At 48.9% G+C, this 27,775-nt stretch overlaps 2 protein-coding genes and 1 non-coding gene across 3 annotated transcripts; all 3 read left to right on the forward strand.

The window, feature by feature from the left end:
• The first annotated feature begins 2,696 nt into the window (after positions 1 to 2,696).
• Positions 2,697 to 4,461, forward strand: LOC128707883 (trichohyalin). Its single transcript, XM_053802840.1, has 2 exons — positions 2,697 to 2,982; positions 3,053 to 4,461. Exons 1-2 carry the CDS (start codon positions 2,697 to 2,699, stop codon positions 4,459 to 4,461), a joined length of 1,695 nt encoding a protein of 564 aa, XP_053658815.1.
• A 6,820-nt stretch (positions 4,462 to 11,281) lies between these two features.
• LOC128709660 (protein unc-80 homolog) lies at positions 11,282 to 27,754 on the forward strand. Its single transcript, XM_053804666.1, is given in 34 exon segments — positions 11,282 to 11,425; positions 12,487 to 12,513; positions 13,682 to 13,702; positions 13,772 to 13,917; positions 13,987 to 14,140; positions 14,218 to 14,428; positions 14,506 to 14,870; positions 14,948 to 15,138; positions 15,206 to 15,605; positions 15,678 to 15,790; positions 16,236 to 16,253; positions 16,559 to 16,806; positions 16,883 to 17,164; positions 17,243 to 17,440; positions 18,533 to 18,878; positions 18,954 to 19,050; positions 19,117 to 19,561; positions 19,640 to 19,830; positions 19,895 to 20,107; positions 20,170 to 20,314; positions 20,379 to 20,544; positions 20,614 to 20,807; positions 20,877 to 21,020; positions 21,098 to 21,218; positions 21,277 to 21,472; positions 21,978 to 22,147; positions 22,149 to 22,788; positions 22,860 to 23,420; positions 23,480 to 23,645; positions 23,701 to 24,785; positions 24,854 to 25,002; positions 25,086 to 26,403; positions 26,473 to 26,641; positions 26,706 to 27,754. Coding segments are annotated over 34 exon segments (10,083 nt in total).
• On the forward strand, positions 21,820 to 21,891 carry Trnat-cgu (transfer RNA threonine (anticodon CGU)). The gene has a single exon. It is a non-coding gene; the product is annotated as a tRNA-Thr (tRNA).
• Positions 27,755 to 27,775: the final 21 nt, after the last annotated feature.

Consider the following 27,775-nt stretch of genomic DNA (forward strand, 5'->3'; position numbering starts at 1 on the left):
TCAATACGGTCAGCTGTAATTTAATTAAACGTCTCTTTTTTTTGCGGCATCTTCTCGCATGTGGCTCGATCGTGTCGATGCCCATCCGAACGCCATAATTGCCATCAATGTGGGGGAAAGCATGGCTTGAGTGCAACCGAAACGCACGATTGCGTTGATGCAAAAATAAATGATCCTCCATTAATAAGCAGCGGGTGCTAGTGATTGTGTCGCACACTGGCACGGATGATATATGGCGAGGAATTAAGCCACATTTGAGGGAATAAAATCCCACCCTGGACTTGCCAACTACATCTATCGTTATGGCGCACTTTCTCTCTCTCTCTCTCTCTGTCGTTTTTCCGTGCGCCAGGTTTATCGCATCACGTACACCATAGTGATCTCCACCTGTAAGATGGAATAATGGTATGTTGTGGCGTTCCCACATACATCCCACCCACTCGTAAAACCGCACCGAAGCGTGAAAGGGCACCACCGTCCAAACGTCAAAACCTGCCACAATCCCATTCATGTACCGCGGCATCCACCGGGGGAGGGGGTTGTTTTTTTTTTTGTATTTCGATATCTTCGTGGGGATTGTATATGCTACAGCATCTCGCAACACCCTCATCCCAATCTCTTCTCCCATTGCACGGAATTGTGCGCCCGTGCACGCCGTGCATCCCATCCAAACGCTCCCGACCCGGTGTCGGAATGTACGAAAATAATACCTCCGTGATTCACCGTCCCAACCGTGTCTGCGTGTGCGTATGGTCCGCAACGGCGAGCAAAACTGAGGCGAAAATTGCGTAGCACAGATTCTATAAATACTACACCGCTGTATTCTTGCTGCGAGCATTCGGTGGCGTGCAGTGGTTTTTTTTTTTGAGCCGGTCGAAAATATGGAGGTCGTCGCACACAGCCGAGACTTAGGACTCGCTCTACGCGTAGCGCAAGGCAGGGAAGGAAAGCGTAGACGAAGGACAAGCGACCACTAACCCATCACCAATACAGACGGCGTAGTGCGCGATAACGCAGAAGCACTAGAAATAGGTAGTGACAGGAAAGATTCAACCCAATCTGCCACCCGTGCACTGCCAGCTACAGGATGTGGGCGACGTGGCAGTTCTTATCAGCCGAAAAAAAATGGACGATATATGGAGGGGTACGAAAACAGACAACTGACGTCGGTAACGGCCCCGGTAGTGGCCGTCCCGTCCCAGATTGGCGCTTATGCGCGGATGACACAGTTTGTCCGCAACCTAAATTATCGATTGTTTCTTTGCGACATTTTGTTCGTTTGTACCGTAATGAAATCTTCCCCCCAACGGGCTGAGACTGTTGCTTATGAAGGCCAAACGGTGTAAATTTTGAAAGAGGGCGCATATTGTAGAATTTTCCTTTCGATTGTTTTTAGCGAGAGTAAGTCGCCACTCGATACCTTTAGATGGTTTAGGTAGTTCCTGGGAATTCCCCCCTATCAATAGCAATATTCAAATGAATCGATTATGATATTGATTTGGTTGTGCGATAGCACATTAACATCGCGCCCTTGTTGATACCAATATAACTCTACAATGTCCTTCTTTTCAATCTCCTTTACCATGGGTGTGTGAAGAAAAACAAACATTATCGCAAAAGAAACAGTAAACAACAAACGAACTGGCTACTTTAAGCAACCAAACCAGATGATATCACAAAATGAGCCACAATTTAAGATAATTTAACTTCAGCACAGTATCTTGTCTTTTTCGATCGAGTACAAGACGCACTATCACGGATCAGAGTAGGAAATAGCTCGCAACTGCAGAGTAATCTTAAACCACCTAATGTAAACCAACATAAACAGATGATATCACAGAATGAGGCACAGTTTAAGGCAAACCATGTTGCTGTGTTGAATGTACACCACAAGGCAGGTTGATGATTGTCTTGAATTGTGTCACAGAGGTAAAATCTATCTGCTTGGGTTCGCTTCTGCTAGTTAAGATTTTGTTATCAACTGTTTTTTTTAAATTTTACTGTAATGTTGGTTTATGTAAAATATACTGCTACAAGAGAACATAATACATAAATTAATATTACATAATATATTGGACCAGTGAACACAGTGTTAAATAAAAAATGATACAGTGACTAATAGTCTTTAGAACGTACTTTGAACAACTCAAACATGTGCAAGACACAAGAGAAACGTGAATCGATCGTCAACCTCCAGCAAAAGCAAGGTTAAACCCGCATTTATGCAAGCAACAGCCTGAACTCCAATCGCCATTTTCATTACCAAACAAAACACACCAATCGATACGTCGTGCACACGTATGCAAATATATGGCTTGCGAACAGAACAACGCTACCCCCAGAGGCGTGCAAATGACAAAAATCATGCATCGACTGCACCAACTGCAGCACGCTCAATTTTTCCACCTGTCCATCAAATGCGTTCGCGCGAGCGAGTTTGGAGCACGTTTTCGGAAGCTTCCGGAAACTGGCAGCCGGGAGTTTTTTTTTGTTTTGCATTCCATTCCATCCTTCCGTTTCCATTTGCCGCTTTCACCCCGGCAACACCGCATGGCAACGGGGTCCGGTGTCCCTGGGTAACTTGTTTACCGTGCCCAATCGGTCTATGGTACCGAGGGTGAGACAAACCTATCGCGACCATCTCCAGTACGTGGTTTGGATCTGCTGGCGGTAGCCACACATGTGAACGAGCGACAATGATAAAGGAACTGTACCAGCAGACCGAACCGAAGTCGCACCGTCCGAGCTACGCCAACAAGGCGGTCATACTGAGCAGCGCCAAGTGGGATCAAATGTGGAAGAAGGTTACCAGTCCGGCCGAGAAGGAGACGGAGGTGCTGTGTCAGCAGGAGCGCGAGTTCCGCGAGTACCTCAAGAATGGGTCCAAGAGGATGACCAGCACGTGGGAAAACACGGTGCAGAACATACGCGACAAGAAGGAGGCGGAACGGTTGCGCCGCGATAAGGCCAAGGTGGAGGAAGGTACGCGGTACGGCAGCAAAGATGCACCGCAGGTTGTGGGTTTGACGAGTGTTTTCCTCCATGTTCACAGATCAGCGCCACTATCGTGAGTTGAAGGCAGCGGACGAGATAAAGCGGAAGGAGCTGATCCAGAAGGCGGAAGATCTCATCCAGAAGGACAAGGTAGGACCGCGCGTGCTGGAGAGTGCGTCCAAGTTCTGCGAGGTGCTGAAGGGGCGCGAGTTGCAGCGTCAGTTCCGGTTGGAGCAGGAACAGATCCAGCAGATACGCAAACAGTCGGTCGATACGCAAACGCTGTCCCAGGCAAACCATTGGCTGAAGTCGCACGGCGATCGGTTGCTGGAGGATCGGCAGCGTTTCGATAACTACAAGCGCGAGCTGAAGGAAACGATGATCCGCAACCAGCAGCAGCAGCGCCAGCGCAAGCAGGACCTCATCACCGAGGAGCAGCAAAGCCTGGAGGTGATCGAGAATGAGATGCGCCGTCAGCAGGAACGCGAACGGAAAGCGCTGGAGGAGAGCAAAGAGATGCGGCGCATGAACGCGCTGGAGGCGATCCGCATGGCGGAGGACAGACGGGCGCGGTTGAGGCGTGAGTCCGAAATAGAGGACGCGCTGCTGCAGATCTACTGCGATGGGCAGCAGAACATAGCGAGCTTCAAGCAGGGCATACACGTGAACAAGCACCGCTTCCGGGACAACACGCACCAGCTCACGGAAGCGATCGAGCGGCAACGGGCGGCGCTGGCCCGGGAGGAACGCAATCAGGCACATGCCGCCGAGGAGAAGGATCGCATCGCGACGATCAAGGAGCGCGAACAGACGGAGCAGCAGAAGCAGCTGAAGGCAGCCCGCATGCAGGCCCACCTGGACGAGATCGAGTGGCAGCGGCAACGCGAAGCCGAGGAGGCCGTGCTGACCCGGCGCGAGTACGAGGAGCGGCTGCGCAACATCGACGTTACGTTCGGGTTCGACCGGCACAAGGTGACGGACAAGACGGTCAAGACGTACGCCCAGCGCAAGCTGCTGCTCGGCCAGATGGTGGAGAAGGAGGTGCGCGAACGGCGCGAAGCGGACACCACGGCCGAGCTGCGGTACGCGCGGGACCACGCCGACAAGGAGAACCGCCACTTCCTGCAGTACGCGCAGGATCTCATCAGCGATGCTAAGGTGAAGGGACGTCCCATACTGCCACTGCTCAAGACGGTACAGAGCTACAAGCGGGAGCACTTCCACGACTTCAAGGACGCCGATGTGGTGCCGCAGCACCTGCTGTCGCGCGTCCCCATCAACAACAAGCTGATGGAGCAGGGTGTGCTGGATGCGATGCCGGCCCGCCAGAAAGCACTGGTGCTGCCGAAAAGGATGCCACCGAAGGCGCTCGAAGCGCTCGTGAAGGATGACCAGCAGTGTGAGAAAAGTGGCACGCCGACGAACGATTGCAAACCGCGCACCGCAGACACGAAGGTGGTTCCGTGAACGGTGCAAATGTAACGAATACATCTAACATTCCTTATTGTATTGCTGCTTGTAATAAACTGCCACGCACCGAACTGCTCCGGACGCGTTTATGCACTACTTTAAATGGACGTTTGAGAGTGATTGGCTCTGCCAGCGTCACAATGGCGACATCTACTTTAGTTTGGAGTTGTGGTTGTTAAGTTTCCACAACGAATCTAAACTCGTTGGGAAAGACCCAAGACAGGAGGATTTACCGCCCGACTTGGCGAGTACAATCAAGCACTAATTCTTGTAGAGTTCTGGTTTGAAAGTCGCTTTATTAAAGATTTATTCTAGCTTATATACTAATTTTCTGCTGATCGATCGCAGTAGGTATTTTTATGTTGTTTCAATGTTGCTTATAACTTAATGTTGATCGATCGCAGTCAGCATTTTATCCTGCTCGATATCGTTTATATATTAAAAGTTGACTTGCTTGCATTTTGTTTCGTCGATCAGTTACGGCCGTGTAGACCTAATCATGCGGTGCTTTCGTCGACAGTTGTGGTGAATAAATCAAACATTGGTTAAAGTAACGTGAGCATAAAAAACGATAAATTTTACCGATTTTTCATACGAGTACCCACCCACCTAGAGGAGAACCCATCACTGTATTGTGCTTTGTAGCTCTCACTCTCATCTCACTCGGTGGTGTATTGGTATTGGCACCCGTCTTCACACGACAGGACCAGTCCAAAATCCCATCCGGACCAAACCCCCGTGCGCAGGACTGACTATCCAGCTACGGGTAAATATTGTCAAAGAAAGCCATAAATGGCAGGCCCAGACCTCTTGAGGTTGTTGTGCCGATGACGAAGTTATCCTGCAACATTCGGCTCAAATTTAACAACGTTATCATTCAATCATTGTCACGACCACTATCAAAACAGTAAGGCAATTGCTTTCAAGGTATTGTTCAAACTGCAAACTGCACACCGAACCGAACTCTTCGTATTCGCCTGTCATGTGCGATCTGACTGCTTTTATATCTTCTCCGATCTTTAGAATGGTTAGAGTGCCAAGTAGTAGTGGCCATCACAACAGAGAACGTCTAATCACCGTCAAATGCGGCGTATCCTAAAGATGAAGGTTGAAGATAAAGTGATCCCGGCGGTTCCCTGAATGTTGAAGCAATCGACCAAAGAGTGGAGAAGCACCTGGACTAGATGCACCTTGTTTGGTGAAACTGTTTGTCAATACCTGTTGCATCTGGCCAGCCGACAATCGCCTAGAAGGAGCAACTCGTAAGAACTACTTCGAAATTGGCTAATTATAACGTTTTAAATAAGACCACCAACCACCCTAATGGCACTCGAAAGCTGTGAACAGAACTTTTTTAGAAAAATCTCAGCCATAAAAGCAATTCAATACCTTTGAGTCTTTGACTTTTAATTTTGAGTAGTGACATTTGATTGTTTTTAACAAATTAAAATAAAAGCTAGTAATTTTATTTAAAGTTGCGTTAGCTAGGTCTGGCGTTCTGCCAAGTTTACAAGCAATTATCCGGAATGCATATTAAACATAACATTCAAAGCGAACTTTACCGAATTCAATTATCTTTAATCGTTTTTTTTCCATTTTCGTTTATCGTTTTTTTATCAAATTCATACGTTGTTTCGATAATAAATCCTCCCAATGATCATTTTCAGCATTTCGTTTGCTGTTTGCATGTTTAAAGGCTTTGTTTACTATTGATTTCACGTCCATGAGCTGTCAAACAGCGGTGCAATCAGAGCCATCTACTAAGCATGAACTGTCAAAGTGTCAAGGTAGTTAGAGTTGAAGGTGAGCACCGACTGTGCTACGAGTAGCTGCAAATATGTTTGGTGGGAATGGCCGAATTTGGTAAACAGTCCAATTTGAAGCTGGTTTCTAATTAAATCACAATAGCTTTTTCGCTAATGAGATAATATTTTACCGCAAGCAAATTACTTATCATTTACATTAAATAAGGTTCTTAAGAACTGAAAACTTAAAACCGCTTTCCATTGTGTTTCGCTCAGTTAAACGCTCAATCCAATCTCAACCCGTCCGCACTCGCACTTTCCGGGAAGCGTACGATCACTCGCACACGAGGAAACGCGCGTGTCCGTACTGTTCCCTGTTTAGCAAACATTTGCAATCTAAATTCAGTACGCCGCCAGCCAAACAAAAAAACAAAAAGAGAAAAAAAAACACACACACAGACGCACAAATGCCCGGTTCGAACCCCCGCCAGAATCACGTGCATTTGTTTGTAAATAAACCTCCAAAATCCACGGGGCCCCGGCGCGCAGGCGCGTCCATTTACTGCGAGCGGAACGGAAATGCTCCCAAATTCCCGACTACACACAACTGTCACGAACGGGGTCGGCCATACAGGCACGACGCGAGCCGCCTCGGTCAGGCTAGAAATTTCGCTCAGATTCAACAATTTTTCCAGTAGTGCAGCCATTACATCGCCCCGGGACGGGGGTGCCGTTTCGGTTGCGTTTTCACTTCGCCGTTTTTCACCCGTTCTGTTGTGTGGAACATGTAAATTTTCTGTTTCGGTAAGCCTTTGCGGTACGCGCATTGTCGTGTGTGAGGTGTTGGAGTTGTGGATAAATCTGTGCGATGAGTTTTTTTTCCGTCCCGATGTTGATAAATGATAAGAAGTTGGAATAGAAAAGCTCACAGGCGAACACCATCTGCGTGTGTGTGTGTGGATTTTATCTGCACGGTGTAATGGTTATATAATTTTATCCAGCTGCTTGCTTTCTGGAGCAATGCGTGAAATGGTTAATAGTGGAAATGAAGAAAATCTGTGAAAAGTCCTGTAAATGGTGCCACTCACGATTTGTGTGTTGCTGAAATCGTTTCGATTTTTTTCCCTTTGGTCATTTTGCTGTTTTCTAATATGGCGGCCATGTACTACAACAGGAAGTTGTAACGGGGCTGTATCGTGATAGTGTGTGAAATGGGTGCAGTTGGGTTGATTTGAATCAAACAATTGCTAGCCACATACAAAACGTTGCTTTAAAATTGCTCCTCATCGCCGACCGTACACCAAAGCACCAAACAAAATGGCATTGATTAGCTTTGATGGGCGTGATAAAATGGTTTCTCCATAAAGGAGCCCCGAGCAAAAGGTACACGCTATAATAATCGCTGGTAGCAATTTTGCAAACACACAACCCACACGTACCGGGCAAATCGAAACGAAAGCCATCGACGGTACCGTACGAGAAACTCAAGTGTGTTACATAAAACTTTTATGTTCCACAGACAGTAAAAATTGAACCACTCCCCAAGAAAGCTTCCCTGCCAGCGCCATCCCCATGGTCCACCTTCCTCCACTGCTTCGCTCACCTTGCCACCATGCCACGCTTTGATCTCACTGGGCAGGTCGTACAGACCGGAGACCATCCATCCACCTCATCCAGTCGCTTGACATGTGGTGTCAGTGTGTTGGTGTTGATGTGTGCCATGTAAACGTATCGCCCAAAACGCGCACTGCTGCACAGGCCCACAGGTTAAACCGTGCTGACAAAAACAAACAACAACAACAGCATTTCCAGCCCGAACAGATAAATGCTGCTGGATCGATAAAATCACCTGTTGAATTTGACACTTGATGGCGCTCTCCCGGCGCGCTCTCGCAAGTAACACACCCATCGATGGAGACGCCCGGTTCCGCGTAACGGTATCAACAAACGCAATGGCACATCGCAACAATTCTACCACCACAAGCAAACCTAGTGCTACGATAGCCCCACCAATACCATCGTAACAAAAAACCCCCGGAACAGTCCGTGCCGTGCCCAGCCGAGCACAAAGTGTATCGCCATGGCTTTGGATATGTCTTTTCAATGCAACTGCCAGTGCCCGACGGGAGAGTCCACACTGGCGAAACACACATAAAACTGCCCAAGAAAACATAAACAGCAGCATAATCGATGAAAATCGAATCAGATTATCGCCGTTCGCATTTCATTACCCCATTGCGCCGGCGGCGCATAAAATCGAGCTCATCATCTGTTGCTGGCCATCGGATAGGTTCGGTTCGGCTTTGGCGTGAACAGCAGTAGTGGACATACATATCGGGTGCCAAATTTTTCGCCCCCTCTCAGCCACCCCGAGCTGGGGCTTGTGTTTGTTTTGCAAAAGCATCATCCCCGTACGACGGCATCGAACTCAACAGGTTCAATGAGGGATAAAAAAGTGATGTCAGCAGCAGCGAGTCTGGACATTTCAACTACTTGATGCATGTGTAGCGCGTGTCGTGTCCGGTACCGAGACTGTGTCGCGCATGTTGTTTGAAACTTGGCAAGCAGTAGCGGTGCTGCCCCAAATGCAATTACGGTGGCTTCATGATTGAGGATAAATTAATTTGTTGTTCTTGAACGCCGAACGAACTTGGCCGTTGGACGGACCGAGTTCATTTGTTAGGTGGAAACGTGGAAACTTTATTATGTCATTATACGCTAGCAGCAAATTATCGATTGTCGAAAGGATAAAGAAAGCCTTCAATAGCCCATTCTAACAGCACTCCGTGAGGGCACAATTTGTGTCTAAACAATGTATGTTTTAGTGGATCCCCAGTGATGATTGATTCTTCAAACTGTTACTTACAGATTCAAGTTATGGCTAGCCTTTTAGCCTTCTTGGCGTGACGACCTACTAGGTTATATCTCCCTTTTCTGGTTTGGTAGAAACTAGTTGCTTGCTTTTGGCATTATAAGTTAGTTATTAACGTATGATTTAACATACAGCCCCTAGGAAAGGCATGGCAGTCCCTAAGATGCCTTAGCGTTTGGTCTAATACGCCAAAGATCTTGGATCTAACCTGATCAATTCATGGTCCTCAGTTGCAAAGATTGTGACTATGAGGTTGCTTTGTTTACATACATCAAAAGAGTCATTATAGGCATGATCTCGTAGATCTTTAAGCCTAGAAGATATAGCATGATTTAACAACGCTTCCATCCATGGTCGATAATGGTCTAACAAGAGATCTTAAGAACGCTTCTAATTCCAAATATGTGAATGACATTAGATTGAATTCTCCATATTATGAAAGACAGGACAGAGAGTTTGATTCATCAGGACTAATCCCAATTAAATCATTCCACAATTATCCAAGATTACTCGTCCGGACTGGTACGAGATCTCATGCTGATCATTCCTCTGTCTGCACAACTGACTGGGTAACTGCGCGTAATCAAAGTCAGTTAATGTCATTAATAGTAGGTGAAGACCCCTTTGAGGTTGAAGTGTCGAAGAAGAGGAACATTTTCGAGATCTTTCCACTAAGACATCAGATTATCTAGTTATGTCTCCATCTTATGTCAGGGAGTTGAACATAAACTTATGGACGAAATGTTCTTCTTAGGGGCGGTACGGTGGCATGATGGTAGCGGTGCCAGTCTTCACACGAATGGACCAGATTAAAATCCCATCCGGATCAATCCCCCGTAGCAAGTATTGACTATCCGGCTACGTGCTAAAATAAGTCTAATAAGCCAGAAATGGCAGGCATGACCTAGTAGGACGTTACGCCAAGAAGAGAGAATGTTCTTCTTCTTCTTCTTCTTCTTGGCCAGCTCAGGGCGGAGCACGTTGTTTAGACATGGCCAGATCGCCAATCCGCTTCCAAGAAACTCGGTCCAGAGCTGCATTCCTCCATTCCATTCCACGGCTGCAACCAATCTCCGACAGGTTGGTTGATCTCCGACAGGTCGCCAATCCGCTTCCAAGAAACTCGGTCCAGAGCTGCATTCCTCCATCCACGGTTGCACCCAATCTCCGACAGGTTCATCTCCACCTGATGCAACCACCGAACTCACTGAACCCCTCCACGCCTCGTGCCGAACGGGTCGCTGACGAGCACTTTTCTGGTAGGGTATGAGTCTGGCATCCTCATCATGTCCTCCAACCGTCGTATCCTTTCGGATTTGACTTCTGTCAGGATATTAGCTCCGAGCTTCCACCTCGAGATCGTCGCTGACAACTGATACTCTATTTCCGAGTCGGTCTCTATCACGATCAGATCCTCCGACGAGCAGGCACTTCCTCTTCGTTGCATTGATCCTGAATCCATTCCTATCAGCTTCGCGTTTCAGTCGGGTGTAGGCCTCGCACACCGTCGCAAATGTCCGTCCGATGTTGTCGATATCATCCGCGAAGCCTACGAATTGGAGAGATCTGTTGAAAATCGTGCCCCGGATGTCGAAGCCGTTAATCGGATTCGAAAAGACTTTTTGACTTTTCGTTGCGGCGGTATTGGGGATGACTTGCAAGGCCTCTCTCGCTGCCCCTAGCATGGAAAAGAGACGCCCCCCCCCCCCCCCCCCAATTTAGCCATAACACCCATCTCCCCAAGAGGTTGGGTTTCCCCGTACACCCAAGCTAAAATATTTGGAGAGCTATGTTAGCGTTCTGTACTCCGTGGACATTCTGAGTCAGAGTAGGATATGAAGAGCCTATATTATCCTTCGAGAGGCTTCGGATCCACACCCATACCAGTGCGGTATTGCTACATAAACTGACCACAGAACAGATCGTAATGTTACCCTTATTGAATCTTTTCAGAAGAGAATTCACTTAATTCTGAAGTCAAAAGTACTTTGAATCTTTAGTCAACTGTCATAAGACACGTGAACCTCTGATGATTCGTAATGGTTCTTTGGCCTTAATTTTCTTTTGCAAATATTGTGGATTGTAATTCGTATTGCTGGGAAATGAGAACTTCATTCCGGTTAGGAATAGCTTAAAGGTAACAACTTACAACAAATTCTCCCATTGGACAGAAACTCATCGCCACCCTGTTACCATCACCATGGCGAACGCTTCGTCCACTAACCCCATCGACGAGGGCCTCCAGGATCTGGGCGTCCCGGTGCCGGTGCAGACATTCCTGTGGCAACAGATAGCACCCTTCATCCGGCCAAAGTTGGGCAAACTGCACGAGGCCAGCTGCATGGTACGTATGCATGTTACCAAACAATTCACCCCACAACAGTGACCCCATTTGCGAAACTGGCCGGTTAGGGCAGCAGTGAATCGTTTGCAAACACACACAGCAACCAAATATGTTCCAACATTAAACATGCAAATAATCATCATGATCAGAGTCTTCAATAATGCAAACTGTACATAATCATCAGCTGATTCTTTTTCGTGTGCCAACGAACAAGTGGTTCGATTCCGCTGATCCGGTGCGGAATCATGTGCGGAATGTGCTAACACACCATTAAGTGTTATTAATTTTACAACACGAACAACACTACATTATGTTTTGCTTCCACCATTCTCGAGCCCCTGTTTTTCGTTCTGTTTTTGTGTCAATTAATTGTGTTTCATTTTTGCGGTTATTTTTCTGTTTTTTTGTTTCGAACGGGGACTTCCTCGTTCACGCGCGCTCATAATGTTCCATGTGTGTTAACAGTGTGACTGATCGGTGTACATAATGTGCAGTGCTGGACATTACGAACCAAAAACAAAAAGCGATTATAAAATTAAATCGGAAACGTTATCATGCAACACCATTGACCACCATTTGCCAAATACCCCTCGAACATATATACATATATATATATATATATATACATAGCCGGTGTGAATTGATGTTGGTTCTATTGCTTCTTCTTCTTTTTTCTTTTCTCCATTTCCGCCAAAACAAAATCTCTTCTCTCTTTTTCTCTCTCTTTTTCTTTCTTTTTTGTGCGTGTGTGTGTATCTCGCTATTGTCATCATGTGTGCCAAAAACAACTGCGTTTCGCAACAAACAAAACAAACAAAACAAAACCGAAAACAACACTCACACAAACAAAAATCAACAACAACCAACCTTTGCCTCGCGCTCCGTACCAACTTTCCCACGAAACTCCCTCACATGATCATCACAATTATGCGATCCAAACTAAAAATCAAACCCCATATTATGGTACAAAACCCCAAAAAAAACCAAAACAAAAAAAACAAAACCATGGTTCCCCAATTACTCAATTCGAACGATGCAATACAAAATTTTGTGTACGATAGTTCTGTCAACACGCACCCGGACACCATGTAAGTGTAAATAACTACATGTGATATGTTGCAAAACAAAAAAAGCTCATGCTTGATACATTTTCGTTTCGTAATAATAGCTTCCGAATTATTGCAAATATTAGTGCCGTTGCCCCACCTAGCATTCCGCGTACTGTAGACCAACTGCGGGCGTAGAGTCTTTACGTAGTAGATGCTGTTTCGTTTGTGCCGTACACACGATGTTAGTCGTAAGATTTGTATCCTTATCCACACGGGCCGTTGTTTTCTTTATCGACCAACAGGCTATACAACACATTTTGCTAATGCTGCTTTGCAAATCTTATCATCTTCCCTAGATTATAACTATTTAGTACTATTAGTCGATAGGACTGTTTACGACAGCACCGTAGTAATAGCCATAATGCCGTTTTCCTTCAGATAAATCCTTTTCAAAAGCTAATTGCGTTTTCCTCCTGGCAAACGTTTTCCATCTTAGCCGTCTTTCTATCCATCACTTTAGTTACGCTTTTGTTTGAATCTCAATCTTCACTACATCACTCATCATCCATCATCACTACATCACTACAAACATCACGGTAATATTCATTTAAAGGCTTTGTTTGATGGTATTAAAGAAAACAAAAACACATTTTACTTCGCAGCCTTGATATGACAGGCCAAGAAGCATTAATAAACGATGCAAAAAAAACATATTGTGTCGTAAGGAATGCATACTTTTAGGCGCAAATTACAACCAAAGCAACGAAACATGCGACTCGGCAAACAAAACGCCTAAATGTATGCAATTCTCTGTTCAAAATGGATTTTACTATCATATTGGCAATTTTACTTGTGGTTTTATAATTTACTTTTTAAATCTCACAAACATACACTCGTTTTGGGTTAGCTTAAGTAGTGGGTTTTGCGTGTGCAACATGTAAATTAGAATCGTTGTGTTAAATAGTGACTCGTACAAGTAAGCTTTCACACAATTTTTACCATCAAACTACAAACTGCTTGCAGCACCGTACTGTTTTGTCGGTATCCGGCGCATGAATGTGTGTATGTATTACTTTTCGTAAGGTTTGTGAGCGTATATTGCATAGTGATGCGGTAAAAATGATTTGTATATCAAACACTTAACAACATATTTCACCATTTCACTGGTTAAAAAGCCATCGTTACTAATGCTTACTTTCATCCACAGGAGCTGAAGGAAGCGTGCAAGGTAATTGGATGGTTGTAACTGCAACACCATTAGCACACGTAACTGATTGCCTATTGCTCTTGATTTCAGTCCTTCGAGAAGGTGCTTGTGCAGAACATACAGTTTGGACTCTCACCATCACTAACGTCCGCGCTGGAATCGATCCCAAGATGGCGCATTGTGCAGGCTGCCTTACCGCACGTGATACACTGTGCCGGTGCCCTGATGCACAACCGGTAACAATCCCGAATCAATGACAGTCGACGCCTCATTGAAACTATCCCATTCGCTTTCTGTTTTCGCAGTGTCAAAGATCTGCAGGCGCTCGGGTCGGCCGAAACCAAGATACTCTATACGCTTCACTGGATACTGCTGTTTGCTGCCGAGGAATGTGCAGATGCCGAAACTGACAAGGATAATGCGACGAACAATTACCTCTTCTCAATACCAACGATATCGGTACGAGTTTCCGGCAGGGTCACATGAATGAACATGACTCATTTGTAGCTAATGGCGCACGTTCGGTTCCATTGCAGCTGTTCGTGTTTTTGTTCGCACCCATCGCGCACATGCTGAAGGAGTCCGACTTCCAAAACTTTCGGCTGGAAAATGGGCTGAAAATGTGGCAGGGAATGTGGGAGTATCGGGCACCGAACGCGCCCTGCTTTACGGCACCGGTGAAACCGAAGGCACGCAATTTACTGAGCTCCGTTAGCACTACTCCATCGCCCGAGGTGTTCTCACCCAGTAAGACAATGTTGTCAGGGTGGTTTTCTCCAGGATGAAATTAAAACAAATTCCACTCCCTTCCAACATCGTTGCAGAGAAAATGGAAAACATTGAATCACCACCGAGCATCTATTCCGGCAACATCAAGCACGACGACGAGCTGTCGTTCGTATCGTCACCAAAAGATTCCGTCTTTCCGGAAACCATCCCGGAAGAGGCGTCCAGTATTGAGGAGGAGCGTGTAGTGATCTTTCGGCTACCGATGGATGGTGGCGTCCCGGATCCATCGTACTATACGGCCGACGCTAGCCTTCTGCACCACGGTGCCAAATTCAACAAACCTTCCGCACATCAAACACCGACCAGCAGCGGCTTTGGGACGAGGCCTCATCCTCTGCACCAATCCGATCACCGCGGTGAACCTACAAGCTTCGATTTCGATAGGATTGACACGTATAGTGTAAGTTGAACGAGAAAGGATGGTGGAGTTTTTTGCAATGCCCACTTTCAAAAAAACGTTCGTCTCTTTTCCTGCAGAAAGACTCAAAACCGAAGACAAGTTCCTCAACGGAGCGGGAATCCTTCGATACGGATCCAAAAATGTCGCAAGGCCACAAGTGTGATGTCATAGCTGCCACCTTTCTTGATGTAGCCGTACTGCGTTGCTTGTTCATTTCGCACTGGCAAGAGGAAGGTGTCTATTGGAGTTTACACTACCTCTACAATCGGTACCTATGGTCCATAGGCTCGGCAAACCTTCTCGAACCAAATGTGATCCGGTGTCTTTCATTGCAGACTGCGTGACATCAGTGAAGAAACGTCCGCCCTTCCATCCCACCCGAGGCGGCGTTCGAACTCGCTACCCATACCGCAGATTGAGATTTCGCTCTACCAAGGTCCGAGCAGTAGCCGGGATAGTCCCAGCATCGGTTCAGCAAACAAAGACTACATAGAGATACCGGATCCACCGATCCCCGCCCTGCTGGCAGACGCACCGTACTACGTCTCCAAACTCCCATCCGATGAGTCGTCCCTTGGTCCACTCGGCGAACGGAAGGGTAGCGAAAAGAAGCGTCGCGTCAAGATGGCCGACCTGCGCACATTGATCGAAACACGCATCCTGTCCAAATCGGACCGGGGTTTGGAAAAGATTGGACTCGATGCAAACACCAACGGGAAGCGACTCCAGCAGATGGTACACTGACTGCAATTGATCCATCGGATTGATCTTTGTCCAACTAACATCTTTGAACGGCTTCTCCTACAGGAGTGTCATCGCAGCTTGGACACAGGCGAACGACAACTGTCCCGTTCGGCGTCGATGATATCACGTGCACCATCAACGAACCTCGTCAAGGGGAAAAGTATGCCCAGTTTAAGGTATGTAGCGTGAGCGCAAATTGTTGACCACTTCACTCTCATCCGCATGAACATCAGTGGATCATTGTCATTATTGTATGCAGGAGAGGCCACTTTATGCATCGCTGCTCAATCAATCTAACCTACCTGAACTGTCTACTTTCTTGTGATCCATTATAAAATGATCTTTATCTAGCTGTATCTGCTCACTGTAAAGGTGTCTCGTAAAGTAGTACCAAATTAAAGCGATTACCTAGTCGTCTATTTCCTCAGCAATCAGTAATGTAACTCTCTCCCTTTCTCTTTCTCACTATCTCGTGTGTATGTGTGCCTCGCATCATACGCTTTTATTCATCTAATCGTCAAGTGTTAGTAGTAAGATCGAAGCATATAAAACCATTTTCTATCTCTACTTTACTCCACTACTCGTATCTATTCGTTTAACCATCTGCAAAAACAATACCAGCTGTCTCATTGATGGCGGGTAAGTTTCTTTACATTCGACAAGCGAAACAACCCCATACACTATCCGCTGTACTATCCTGCATTGTTCGTGCACCTTCATCAAGTACGGAATCCTTTCTCACCAAATTCATGCTTGTTGGCACTGGAACGGAGCTGATTGGAAGATTCTTGAGTTTTCAAAATTCGATACTTCTCCTCTAGTTGTTGCTCCCTAGCGTTTTAATGTTTACTTGTGTTTTCCGACCCTCCTTATTCGTTACGGTGATGTGTCCTACGGAGCGAATGCCCCTTGTTAATATCTCGTTCCGTTCCAAAACTCCATAGATGTCATCGCAACATCGAACCACCACCGAAGGTAATACGTAACGTCCAATCGAACGTACAATCGAGACAATCGAGCACAACGCCTAAGTATCCGATAATCACCGTCACGGAGCACACGCCGACCCCGTCACCGGATTATATGAAGCGACAGGGTTCCATTGACTCTCAGCTGGACGCACTCAGTGCTGGTGGTAGTACAGGAATGTTTAAATCACAGATGCTACGATCACATACGGATTCTCACATCGGTAAGCAATAGTCGTGTGTCGATGTGCCGGATGCTTGAATCATTGATCTTTGAATCTATGTCTCATCCGTAACAAGGTTACACATGCATCTCGGATGAAACTGAAGCACCCGGTTCTTGCTTCTACATCACTAAGGAGGGTACGATCGACTACGAGGTCGTCCTGCTTGCAGTGCACTGTGTGTTCAAGCGTGACTCGAGCGTCTGCACGTTGCGCGTGCTGGAGGCGGGTCTCAACATCTGCGAGATCCTGCTGGATTTGGGCGTACTGAAACTGGGTGACCATGCGCATTCGCTTGCGATTGGTATCGTGAAGCGTGCGTTTATGCATCTCGGGTGTCCGCACGGTTGTAATGATGGTACGTTGTTGGTCGGTAGCTCTGAAATGAAACAATATTCCTTAATCATTCACATCCTCTTGTTTTTGTTTTGCTCAGCAAACCGTGGCCCACCGGCGGAAGTGTTACGTACCACCTGCAACTCCATCCTATCGCGACTGCTGCGCCAGAATGGGAAAATCCTGAAGGCAAACTTGCGTGCCTTCATCAAGGAATCGCCGATACATGAGATCACCGATTTTTTCCACGCGTACCTCGGCTTCTGTGTGGATCCCAGCTCGCTGCTGTCACCGTTGAGTAAGTAAACGCAAAGCCCCAGTCCGATACTAACACGCGCGCAGGTTTACAGAACCTTGCTCAGTTATTGCTTCTTTCCTGCTCGGTGTTGTACACACTCTTTCTTTAAGAGGTTTATCCGCTTCGTTTACTAGCCCCTGGAACCATATAACCGTTGGAACGCTATGTCGCTAAACTGTCATGTGTAAACTCTTTTATCCACTGTGTCTCTCTCTCTCTCTCTCCACTACTTAACGTTGTGTGCTATCTATTCATCTAGTATCGTTCAAAATTTACACTGTAAAGCTTCCAACGAATGCTAGTGCCGTTTTGTAATAGCATTCCGGATGGTATTGAGCTGGACGGATCGCGAATCTGTTGATCGGCTGTCGATCGGGAATCATCCATTTGCAGTAATGCCTTGATGTACGACTCACTCCTCAGTATTGTTCTTCAAGCGTAAACCTTTTTGCCACTTGGTAGATATTCCATCCCGTTCCTCTCTTCCTCCCCTGTGCCTTTCACCAATTCACCTTTCCGTTGGTACTGATACCACATGCCCTCATTATTGTCTTTCTTATGCTTCGTGTAGTAGCAGCGAACCGAATTGATTCTGTAAATAGAAAAAGAAAAGCAGTTTAAAGTTATCTTATTATAAGGGAGCATCCATTTATTACGTAACGCTGATACGGCTGACAGGGGGTTAGTACCAGCGTTACGATTTGTTACATAATGTTGAACGAAGGAAGGGGAGGGGGGGGGGGGGGGAAAGGTTTTATTTTTTGTTACGTAACGTGTTACGTAAATTAAGTTATTCCAGGGATTTTTATCTAATCTACTTGATGATTTTTTTATTGTTTCGTTAGAACAGCCAGGCCGTATCAAATTATTTCGGTACGGGACTTATTTCGGAACGGGTCGAAAAATGTCATTTTTTTGCGTTACGTAATAATTGAATGAATCCTTATCGTAACCAGTTCCATTCCGTTACATTTGATTGTGCGCTATATACACAAACACACACACACTTTCACTATATGTTAACACGTTTCCTGTTGCTTGTCCGAAGTAGAAAGCTTGCACGTATATGTGTTTCATCTTCACCTGATTCAGACCATAAGAGATCATCTGGCATAAAATCGTTGAACGCTGACTTTGGCGGTATATCAGGCGGCCAGGGCGGGTACGCGACGAACTTCGGTAGCGGACTGACCGGCGGCACGGAGAGTCAACTGATCGGGGCCATCTTCAAGACGCTGGCGACCCGGCTGGTGCAGTCACTTAAGGAGCTCAAATCCCAGGACAACCTCGCGCTCTACTGTGACATCCGTCAGCTCATCACGTACGTCAAGGGGGCCCACGGTGGTCCATTCCGTGTGGTAGCGCTTAGCGGCATTCTGGCTGTTACACCACGCCCCCACAAGCAGGCACCAAACATGCAAACAACGCGCGTCATACGGTAAGACGGGTGGGGAGACTATGCCGTACAGACTTTAACAACTCCACGCCCATTCGTGGAAATGTACTTTCACAGCCACCTGCCAACGAACGACATCCAGCTATTGCAGCAGGATGAGAAGGCACAGCGCAAGCTGCTGTTTAAGAAGAAGAGCACATCCTCGACGTGTGTCGTAAGTAGAGCTAAATGTCCTCTTGGTGTACGTGACTCTCAATAAGTTAAATGCTTAAACACGTAGATCGTTCCTTTCCTGTTGCAGCTGTTAGAGACGGAGGGTTTTGAGGAGCCGAGCCGGGCTAGCCAGAGCCCGTTAAGCAATCTGCGCCGTAAGGGGCCGCAAGTGCGGCCCACCCTTACCCCTCGCCATAGCGAGCGGGCTTTACTATCTGATTCTACTTCCAGCTCGGAGCGTAACTCGGTCGGTCGGCTAACGGGGATCGTGCGATGGTTCCGGCGTTCGAAGGACCGCGAATCGGTGGACCTGGAGTCGGGCATACTGGCGGCGAGCGGATCGGAATCGATGGCCAACTTCATGCGCAAGGGTTCGCTCAACTTCCAGACACGCAACCGTGCGACCGAAGGCATCGGCCGATCGATCCAGAAGGCGAAGCGGCGCCTCAATCGGTTGGGGCTTGGCAAGGGCAAGAAGAAAACCGGCGGTACCGAGGATGTTGGTGGAAGTTGTAAGTAGAGTGAGTGGCTAGATGCAGGTGGACCACGAATAACCCACATCCACACACTGCTACCCTTCCGTTCGTCAGATTTCAGCAGAAGAAGCTCGCTGGACGTGAGTGATGGGCCGCGTGAATCGGAGGTGGTAGTACTGAAAGAACGACGCCTTATTCCAACGATACCGGTTCGGGAAGGAATGGCTCGATTTGCCCTTTTGTTGGAGGTGTGCGCCCCTGGATCAGTTCCCGATCCCGCACTGATCACGGCATTGCTCGATCTGGTATGGATAATGGCGTTCAATCGTATTAAACCACTAACATCCAACTGCATTGCTTCCCCAACAGCCACAGGCTCCGATTGTTGCTCGGGCGGCCTTCTTGGTCGAGTGTGCCCACTTCGTTCATCTGTGCAATCGCGGACAGTGGCCATCGTGGATGAAACAAAATCTGCCAGTCTTTAGACCGTCGGGACCGGCAATGGGAACCCGTACGGCCATGGCGGCCGGGACGCGTCGTGCTCACGTTCTGCAACGTGCGGCTGGCAAAATGTTTCATCAGGTTCGTATCACTGGGCTGTGTTTCATGCCAAACACTCGAATGAGACCGTCTTTCACTTCTAGTGGGGCGAAGCATTAGGCGCTCGGTTGAACGAGATGATCAACAACGATAAACTAACCTCGGAGCAGTTGGCTGCCAGCTTGTCCGATCCAGAAAAACAGAAACAGCTGCTTCAGCAGGACGAGGAGGAAGATTTCCTCGATGAAAGTACGTGTCGGTAGGTCGATGTCGTTGTGCATAATCCTAAATTGATTCGCGGTCTTTCCCCCAGCAAGCGTCAATCCACACGGAAACGATTGTCCACCGGCACTGAAACTGATCGCCTGTGTGCTTTTGCTCGAGATCACTGCCTTCCTGAGGGAAACGTACCAAACATTACCGAAAGCGTCGCGTCTGTCCACCAAGGAGAAGCACACTCCGTGGGATAAAGTTTGTCGGTAAGTAACAACGCCACTGCTACTTGTGCTGATGTATTCTCCCGTAACAAGATGTTCCGTGTTTTGTAGTGGTGAAACCAATCGTCGTTGGTCCATGGCCCTCAGCTCCATGGGCGGGCATTCGCAAACGTCGGCGCAAAGTCTACAATCGATAGCCGGACAGACGGAACGTAAGATTTCGTTCGTACTGCAGGAACCGGACAACGAGTCAGAAAACAGTAGCAACACAACGCTTACCATCCAGGGAGAGGAAAACGTACAGCGTACGTATTTAGGGCACCGTTGGCCGACCGTTGGACCGATTAATGATGTTGGATGATGCTTATTTACAGAAGGGCAGAAGCGTACGTTGGCTACATCAAGGAACTTTCTGTTGCGCCGCGGCACGTCCGCCACACCGGCCGGTGGTTCGTTCAAGCGACGGTCGCTGAAGCTTCGCCGGGGTGCTAAAGATCTGAAGGAAGTAGAAAATGAATGTAAGCGTTAGTGTGTGATTTCGCATCTCGTTGCTGTTTGCTTGTGATTAACTTATACATTTTCCCTTCTTTCCTAGATCCGGTACGGCGTACCGATTCCATACAATCTAAAAGGAAGGTATCGTCACTCTCCGATAGAAGCGATAACTCCGAACCGGGACAAATCAGTGGCGGAGAAGAGTCGCCGGGCATCTTAAGGTAATCTCGGCAATCTGATTCTTTTAAATTCTTACTCAAGCCGTACTCCTCTCAACAGCGACGACCAACCACCGGAATCTCCGTGCGATTCGAACGATTCCGACGAAACAACCAAGAACCTTCCGTGGCTTAAATCGGTTTCGAATTTCCTGGGCTCGTTCAATTATTACTGCGATCATCAAAACTTTTGCCACCCGTACTGCTACCGTCGGCATATGCGTGCTGCTACAAAGTTGATACGAGCTATTCGCAAGGTAAAGCATTTTTTTCCATCCATAAAACTAATTTCTATGAAAAAAAGCAGGCAATACAAGTTATTCCGCTAAAAACGTTAAATTACGAAACAATTCCACGAATGGCTTTCCTACGATAAGACGTTTAATAATGTCCATGAGACTTACCACTGTGCTTGTGTATGCTCCGGCTGTTGGTTGTTTCCCCTTTGCAAAACTGTTGGGAACATTTTTACAGCGGTACGGTACCGCTGTACAAAATATCCAGGGGAAGCATTTCAATTGGAAGCGATAGCTGAGAGCGTGAATGACGCATGCGCTGACGTTGCTGTGTTTATATATAGACACGAATGACAGCCCTCCGACAAGCCTCTTTAGCTCAGTGGTAGAGCGCTGGTCTCGTAAACCAGCGGTCGTGAGTTCAATCCTCACAGGAGGCAGATGATGGGAAACTTTTTTGTTCAAACCAATAATCTTTTCCCGCATTTGCTTGGCGCCACTCTACATTGTTTTCCGCTTTTCGAAGGTTTATGGCGATCAGTTTGGCGTTACTCCGGTCACCTACGCTCAGCCGAACGAGTCCGCCAAGGGAACTACGCGTCGCGACCGGTCCAAACAGGGCCGCAAGGTGTCGGATCAGAGCTCATCTCAAACTTCACCTTCCAAGCGCAAGGACAGCGTAACAAAACGGGATCGGTAGGGTTTGCCTTTTGTCTCTTTTAGCTGGCTCAACGTCTTCTAACGTCTCTATCAATCTGCAAACCATTAGGATCTTGCTGCAAGACGAGTCCGAACCGAACACCTCCCAATACTCAACGTTCATACACGAACCGAAACACCACCAGGAAGATCCACCGGTGCTAAAGTACATCAAAAATCAAGTCCGTGACGTCTTTCACGCTCCCATTGCGTCGCTCGTCAAGGGTGCGGTCGTGCTGACGGAGGAACAGTTCGTGGAGGTCATTCCGATTGCGTGGGAGCTGCTGCTGGAAACCGACCAGGAGGTATCGGCTGCTTCCGCGGCCCTGTTCATACTGGCCTCGGTGAAGGCACCGAACACCGCTACGGACATTATGCAACGTTCGCTAAAGAACAAGTGTCCCAACACCCGCATTCAGGCAATACTGCGCTACCAGGTGCTGTGGAAGAACCGCTTCCAGGTGTGGCCACGCATGGAGGAGGGCGCGCACCTTTCTTTCAAGGTGCCACCGCCCGGTATTGAGTTTACGCTACCATCGCCGAAGATTGGCATCGAAAGCTTGCCGGTGGTTGACCCACCCTGGATGCCCCGTCAGCAAAACAAAGACATGGAGGTCACATTGAACCAGGAGCGGCATGTAAGCGGCATGAGCGTTTCAGTCGCATGTGCTTTGGAGTGAATGTTTTCATGCACCCTTTTCCCTTGCAGCGTTCGTTGGTGACGGCCACAAAGACGCGCAAAAAACAGCAAACGGAAGCGATCCGTCATGCGATGCTGCAGCAGGAAGACAAACAACGTTCGGAACGGCAGAGCTTCCTCATCACTACGATTCCCATTACGCAGCAGGCGGCACACGAACCCGGTCTCGATCATGGGCCTGCTGAGGATCACGTCGAGGAAGAGGAGGACGGTACCAGGTCGGCCATCCATATGCATGCGGCCCATTCGCTGTTCCCGTCCTGCCTGTGCTCGTCCGTGATGCAGATCGTCGCGTGTTTGGATGATGCCGCCGTCAACTCGGACGGCTGTGCCGTGTACGAGATAGCATATCAGGTCATCTGGATATGTCTGGTCGAAGATTCCGCCCTGTTTCTGCGCTACGTGCTCGAACGCTTGACGCGCGACCATCAGGATCAGATGTTTAAGCTACTGAGACATCTGATCCGGTTCGTGCCGCGGTTGCCACAGCAGGCGGCATTCGCACTGTACAACTACATCATAGGGTACGTGATGTTTTACGTACGATCGACACACGAATGCAGCCAACAGGTGGGTCCGGGTGATGCAATTAGAGAGCAGTGTTTGAAGATCTCCCCCTCTGCTTTCAGCTCGTTGGATCTGCTCTGTCCGTACTCTGGATGGTAGTGCACAGCGTGCACGGTATAATGTTTAAGGACCTGAAACAGATCCTGCGCAAAGAGCAGTGCGATGCATCGATCCTACTGACAGCCAATGTGCCCTCGGCAAAGAAAATTATCGTACACGGTCCGGAAGGTAGGTAGTTGAGCGGATAGAGTTGCGGACAGACACTAATACGCTTGCGTTGCAGACGAAGGTGGAATACCATCCCAGTTCCCGGTACAAGAAGACACACAGTTCTCGCAGCTGCTCAGCGAATCGTTAGACTTTTTCGGCATCGATGAGAAGAAGCATGCACAGCACGTGCTGGTAGACTACAAGAGCCACCAAATTCTGAACCCCAACTGGTACGTGCGAGATCTCTACTTTTTCAAGCGATCGCAGTACCCCCAACTGCGCCTGGTGGAGATGAAAACGGAGGAATCGTTCAACGCGCTGCAGCGCCAAGAGCTGTGCAAAAAGTTCGTCGAGATCGGGAAGGTACATCTGACCTGGGCCATCCTAAAGAACGTAGACATGGTCGTGCAGCGGGTAGTGTTCCTGCACGAGGAGCTCATGAAGCTGCCATCCTTTCCGCGCAAAGCGCTCGAGGTGGACCTGGACCTGCACCAGGGCGGCGAGCTCGGCAAGGAACTGCTCGGACTGGATGTGCTGCACAAGTTCATGTGGGTGCGGTTGATAGCGCGCATGTTCGAGGCGATGGCCGGCAACTTTGCCTATTCCGCCGATATTCAACTGTTTCTCAATGTGCTGTCCGGGGCCGCACTGCTCCACTCGGAGGATTCCTGCATCATGCGCTACGTCACGGCCACCTTCATCAACGCGGCGTCCAACTTTAAGAACATCTTCTCCACCAACGGCTACTTCATGATCATGCCGGCAATGTTGCAGGTGTACTCGCTCCATCAAACGAACAAGCTCGTCACGACCACGATCGAGTATGCGGTGAAGCAGTTCTACCTGCTGAACCGGAAACCGTTCATACTGCAAATGTTCGGTTCCGTGTCGGCCATCCTCGACACGGATGAGAATGGTACGTACGGCGAGGCGCACAAGGTGCAGTCGAGCTGTCTGTTCAATCTGCTGCTCAGCCTGGAAACGCCCTCGCCGGATCCGCTCAACATAGCGGAGTTGGTCAAGGAGCCGAAACCGCTGAAGGCGATCGATTTCTGCTACCATGATGAGGATGAGATGGTGACGGTGCTGGATTGCATCACACTCTGCGTGATGGTTGTGTCCTATTCCGCCGAAAGTACCCGCGGCTATCAGATGTTGGTAAGTGGGGCAAATGTTTTGGGAGGCTGTCGGGAAGCGGTGTAAGGCAATCTCGATCCCCGTTGCAGATCATTTTGGAAGCCATCTTGCCCTGCTACATGCAGCAGATACAATCCTCATCGTACATCCCACTGGAAGGGAAATGTGAGCGGGACATTATTCTGCAGCTTGCCGTTACGATTCGTACCATGGTGCATAACTGCGAGGGTTTATCGAAGTACGTTCCACTCCATGCGCCACTTACGGTCGCTGAGCTAAGAAAGTACAGACACGGTTTTAATAAATCTCATTCTTCTACAGGAGCTACAATGGACCGTTCCGCAATAGCCCAGAGCACAAGGGATCAAGCCAGCGTAACTGCTCCCGCGGTCCGCCATGCTCCCCGGGGTTGGATTACGATGACGAGTCGCACGCCAAGTACGTCAGCGATATTGGACGCTCGAAGATGCTGAACGAATCGGTCGATGATTCGGAAACGATACGTGAATATCGTCGTCCCCGTGATGTGCTGCTCTCGGTTGTCGGCGAGTTCATCATATCAGCGTCGACCCGACTCGCAGAGCTTGCTCGCAAACAGGGCGAACCCAAGCCGATGGAACTGCTGGACGTAAAATGTCACGTGCGCTTGGCCGAAATAGCACACTCGCTGCTGAAGGTGTCCCCGTACGATCGCGAATCGATGGCGTGCCGTGGTTTGCAGCGGTACATGCAATGCATCTTCCCGAGGGCCGAATGGGCCGACGACCATGGCATGAAGCCAACGCTGGTTACCATTCTGCGTCGGCTGGATAAGGTGTTCCTGAAGATCTCGAAAAAGTCTTCGGTGCGTCGCAACACAAACTGGGAGGCAGCTGCCGGTTTGCTGAAGGGCGTTTCCGAAGCCATCATTCGCTATCCGCACATCCTGCACTGGCGCGAGATGAAGGCGCTGCTCACGAACGTGCAGAATCTGATCGTGAACGAGCCGGGCAACTTTCCGGAAGGTGTGTCCGGTGCCGGGGCCGCCCTGATGTCGAAAAGCCCGCCGGCATTCTTCTGCTCGAACGTGGTGCGGCTGGTGGCCCTCCAGGTGGTGTCTCCGATCGATTCCGTCTCCCACGGGCTGGAGCAAATTTGTGGCGGCAGTGCCGATTTCCCCACGCAGGAAAAGGCGGAAAGCTTCCTGATGCATCTGCTGATGCCGCTGTGTCTGAAGGTTTGCAGCGGTCGGGGCATATTCGATGTGGGTGAGCTGAAGCAGTCGGACATTTCGTTTCTGGTGACGGCGGTGCTGAACGCGATGAGTCCCGTGGCGGGCCGCACGACACAGATGGGTATGCAGACGAACCGTACCGGGGCAGATTTGCGTGCTGGATCGCTCACGTTCACTGGCAGCCGAGACGCAAAACGGCCGTCGAAGATTTCCAGCTCGCTGTATCAGGCCACCTTTCTGGCACTGCGCGTACTGTGCATTTGCTTCGAAACGCGACTTTCCAACGAATGGCCACGGATTGCGCGGGTGATGCGCGACCTAGGGCGCCGCAACGAAGCGGCACCGGAGCTGTGGAGTTTCCTGGAGTTTGTCGTGACGCAGCGGACTCCGCTGTACATCGTGCTAATGCCGTTCATCATGCACAAGGTAGTTGGAATTGGGCGTGGGGTAACTTAAACGAATTATAACTTCTTTGCTTGCATCTTCTACGCGCAGATCTCACAACCTCCCATCGGAGATCATGAGCGGCATATGCAGTTTTTGATACGAGAACGAATGCGTGGCACCCAACCGACGGGCGGTACCAAGTCCCGTGGTGCTATTTTATTGGAGCTTTCGCGCGAGTTGCGCGAACTGCGAGAAGAACTGGAAACGAGACGATATGGTATGAGCACACCTTGCCATATTATCGATGGTTCTTATTTGCTTTACCGTTTCTTACCTTCCAGATCGGGACATGTCTACGGAAACTTCCAAGCGTGACATTCCTAATATTCCGCCCGTACCGGAACAGCAACCGGTGCGCCATCAGCAGCGCCCCTCGCTTATATCGATGCTAACCGGTGTGCAGCCGCCGGGTGGCTTCCCTGTATCGCTGCAGCAGCAGCAGCAACAGGCAGATGCCCGCAGTGGCACCGGCATCTGTACCTCCAGCGATACCCTATCCCAGCAAACCCTGCAGGCACCGAAAGGCGAATCCCTGTCCAGCTCCACCACCACAACAAACCGTGACGCTGGTCTGATTGCTGACACGCAGAGTGCCGATCTGACCCTCACCTCATGCACGTTGGCGGATGCGGGCTCGGTAGATCTACAGGCAACGCCGGTCGGTCGGGATGGGCCCAACATCGGCGGTAGCATTCCGCACCTGTCCCACTCCGTCTCGCTGCAGGCGTCCGGTGTGAAGAGCCAGCCGCCCCGTTTGCGGTTCGTATCTTCGGTCGAGTTTAAAACCTCCTCCGGCGAAACGTCAACCACACCGCTGTCACCCGACAGCCTCGCGGACGACAGTTCCGGCGAGAATCACAACAAACATCGGCTGCAACGATCGCGCGCCCAGAGCCGTAAAACGTTCCGCAATCGGCGCGGCATGCGGTCGAACAATTTTAACGAACCGAGCTACATTCCCACCGTTGCTGGCGGTGCCGGTCTGTCGATGGGTGGCCCATCGGTACCGGGTACCGGTGGTGCGGGTTTGCCGGGTGGGTTGACCGGTACGCTCATAGCCGGCGCCGGAGCATCGGCAATGCCACCGATCGTCAATGAACCACCGTACGTGGAACCGTTGAATCGGGCCATTGCCACGCTCGGCGATCTGAGCTGGGATTCGGTTTCGCAAACGTCTTCCACATCCGGGTATCGCGATAACTACAGCCTGCAAACCGGGCTGCTCTCGCCGGACGGTTCCCTGTCCGGCAATGCAATGGGCGGACGGTCGTCATCTCAGCATTCGCTGCTGATGCTATTTGAAACGCAGGATGAAGATACACTCATTTAAATTTGCAAAAACCCACCCACA

The sequence above is a fragment of the Anopheles marshallii genome, chromosome 2 (genome assembly GCF_943734725.1).
Source record: "Anopheles marshallii chromosome 2, idAnoMarsDA_429_01, whole genome shotgun sequence".
Lineage (NCBI taxonomy): Eukaryota > Metazoa > Arthropoda > Insecta > Diptera > Culicidae > Anopheles > Anopheles marshallii.

Bases quoted from the DNA above. Each gene is read 5' to 3' on its own strand.
- LOC128707883 (XM_053802840.1), top strand. From the start codon at position 2,697: ATGATAAAGGAACTGTACCAGCAGACCGAACCGAAGTCGCACCGTCCG. The intron at 2,983-3,052 runs GTACGCGGTACG...CCATGTTCACAG, and splicing joins TAAGGCCAAGGTGGAGGAAG to ATCAGCGCCACTATCGTGAG.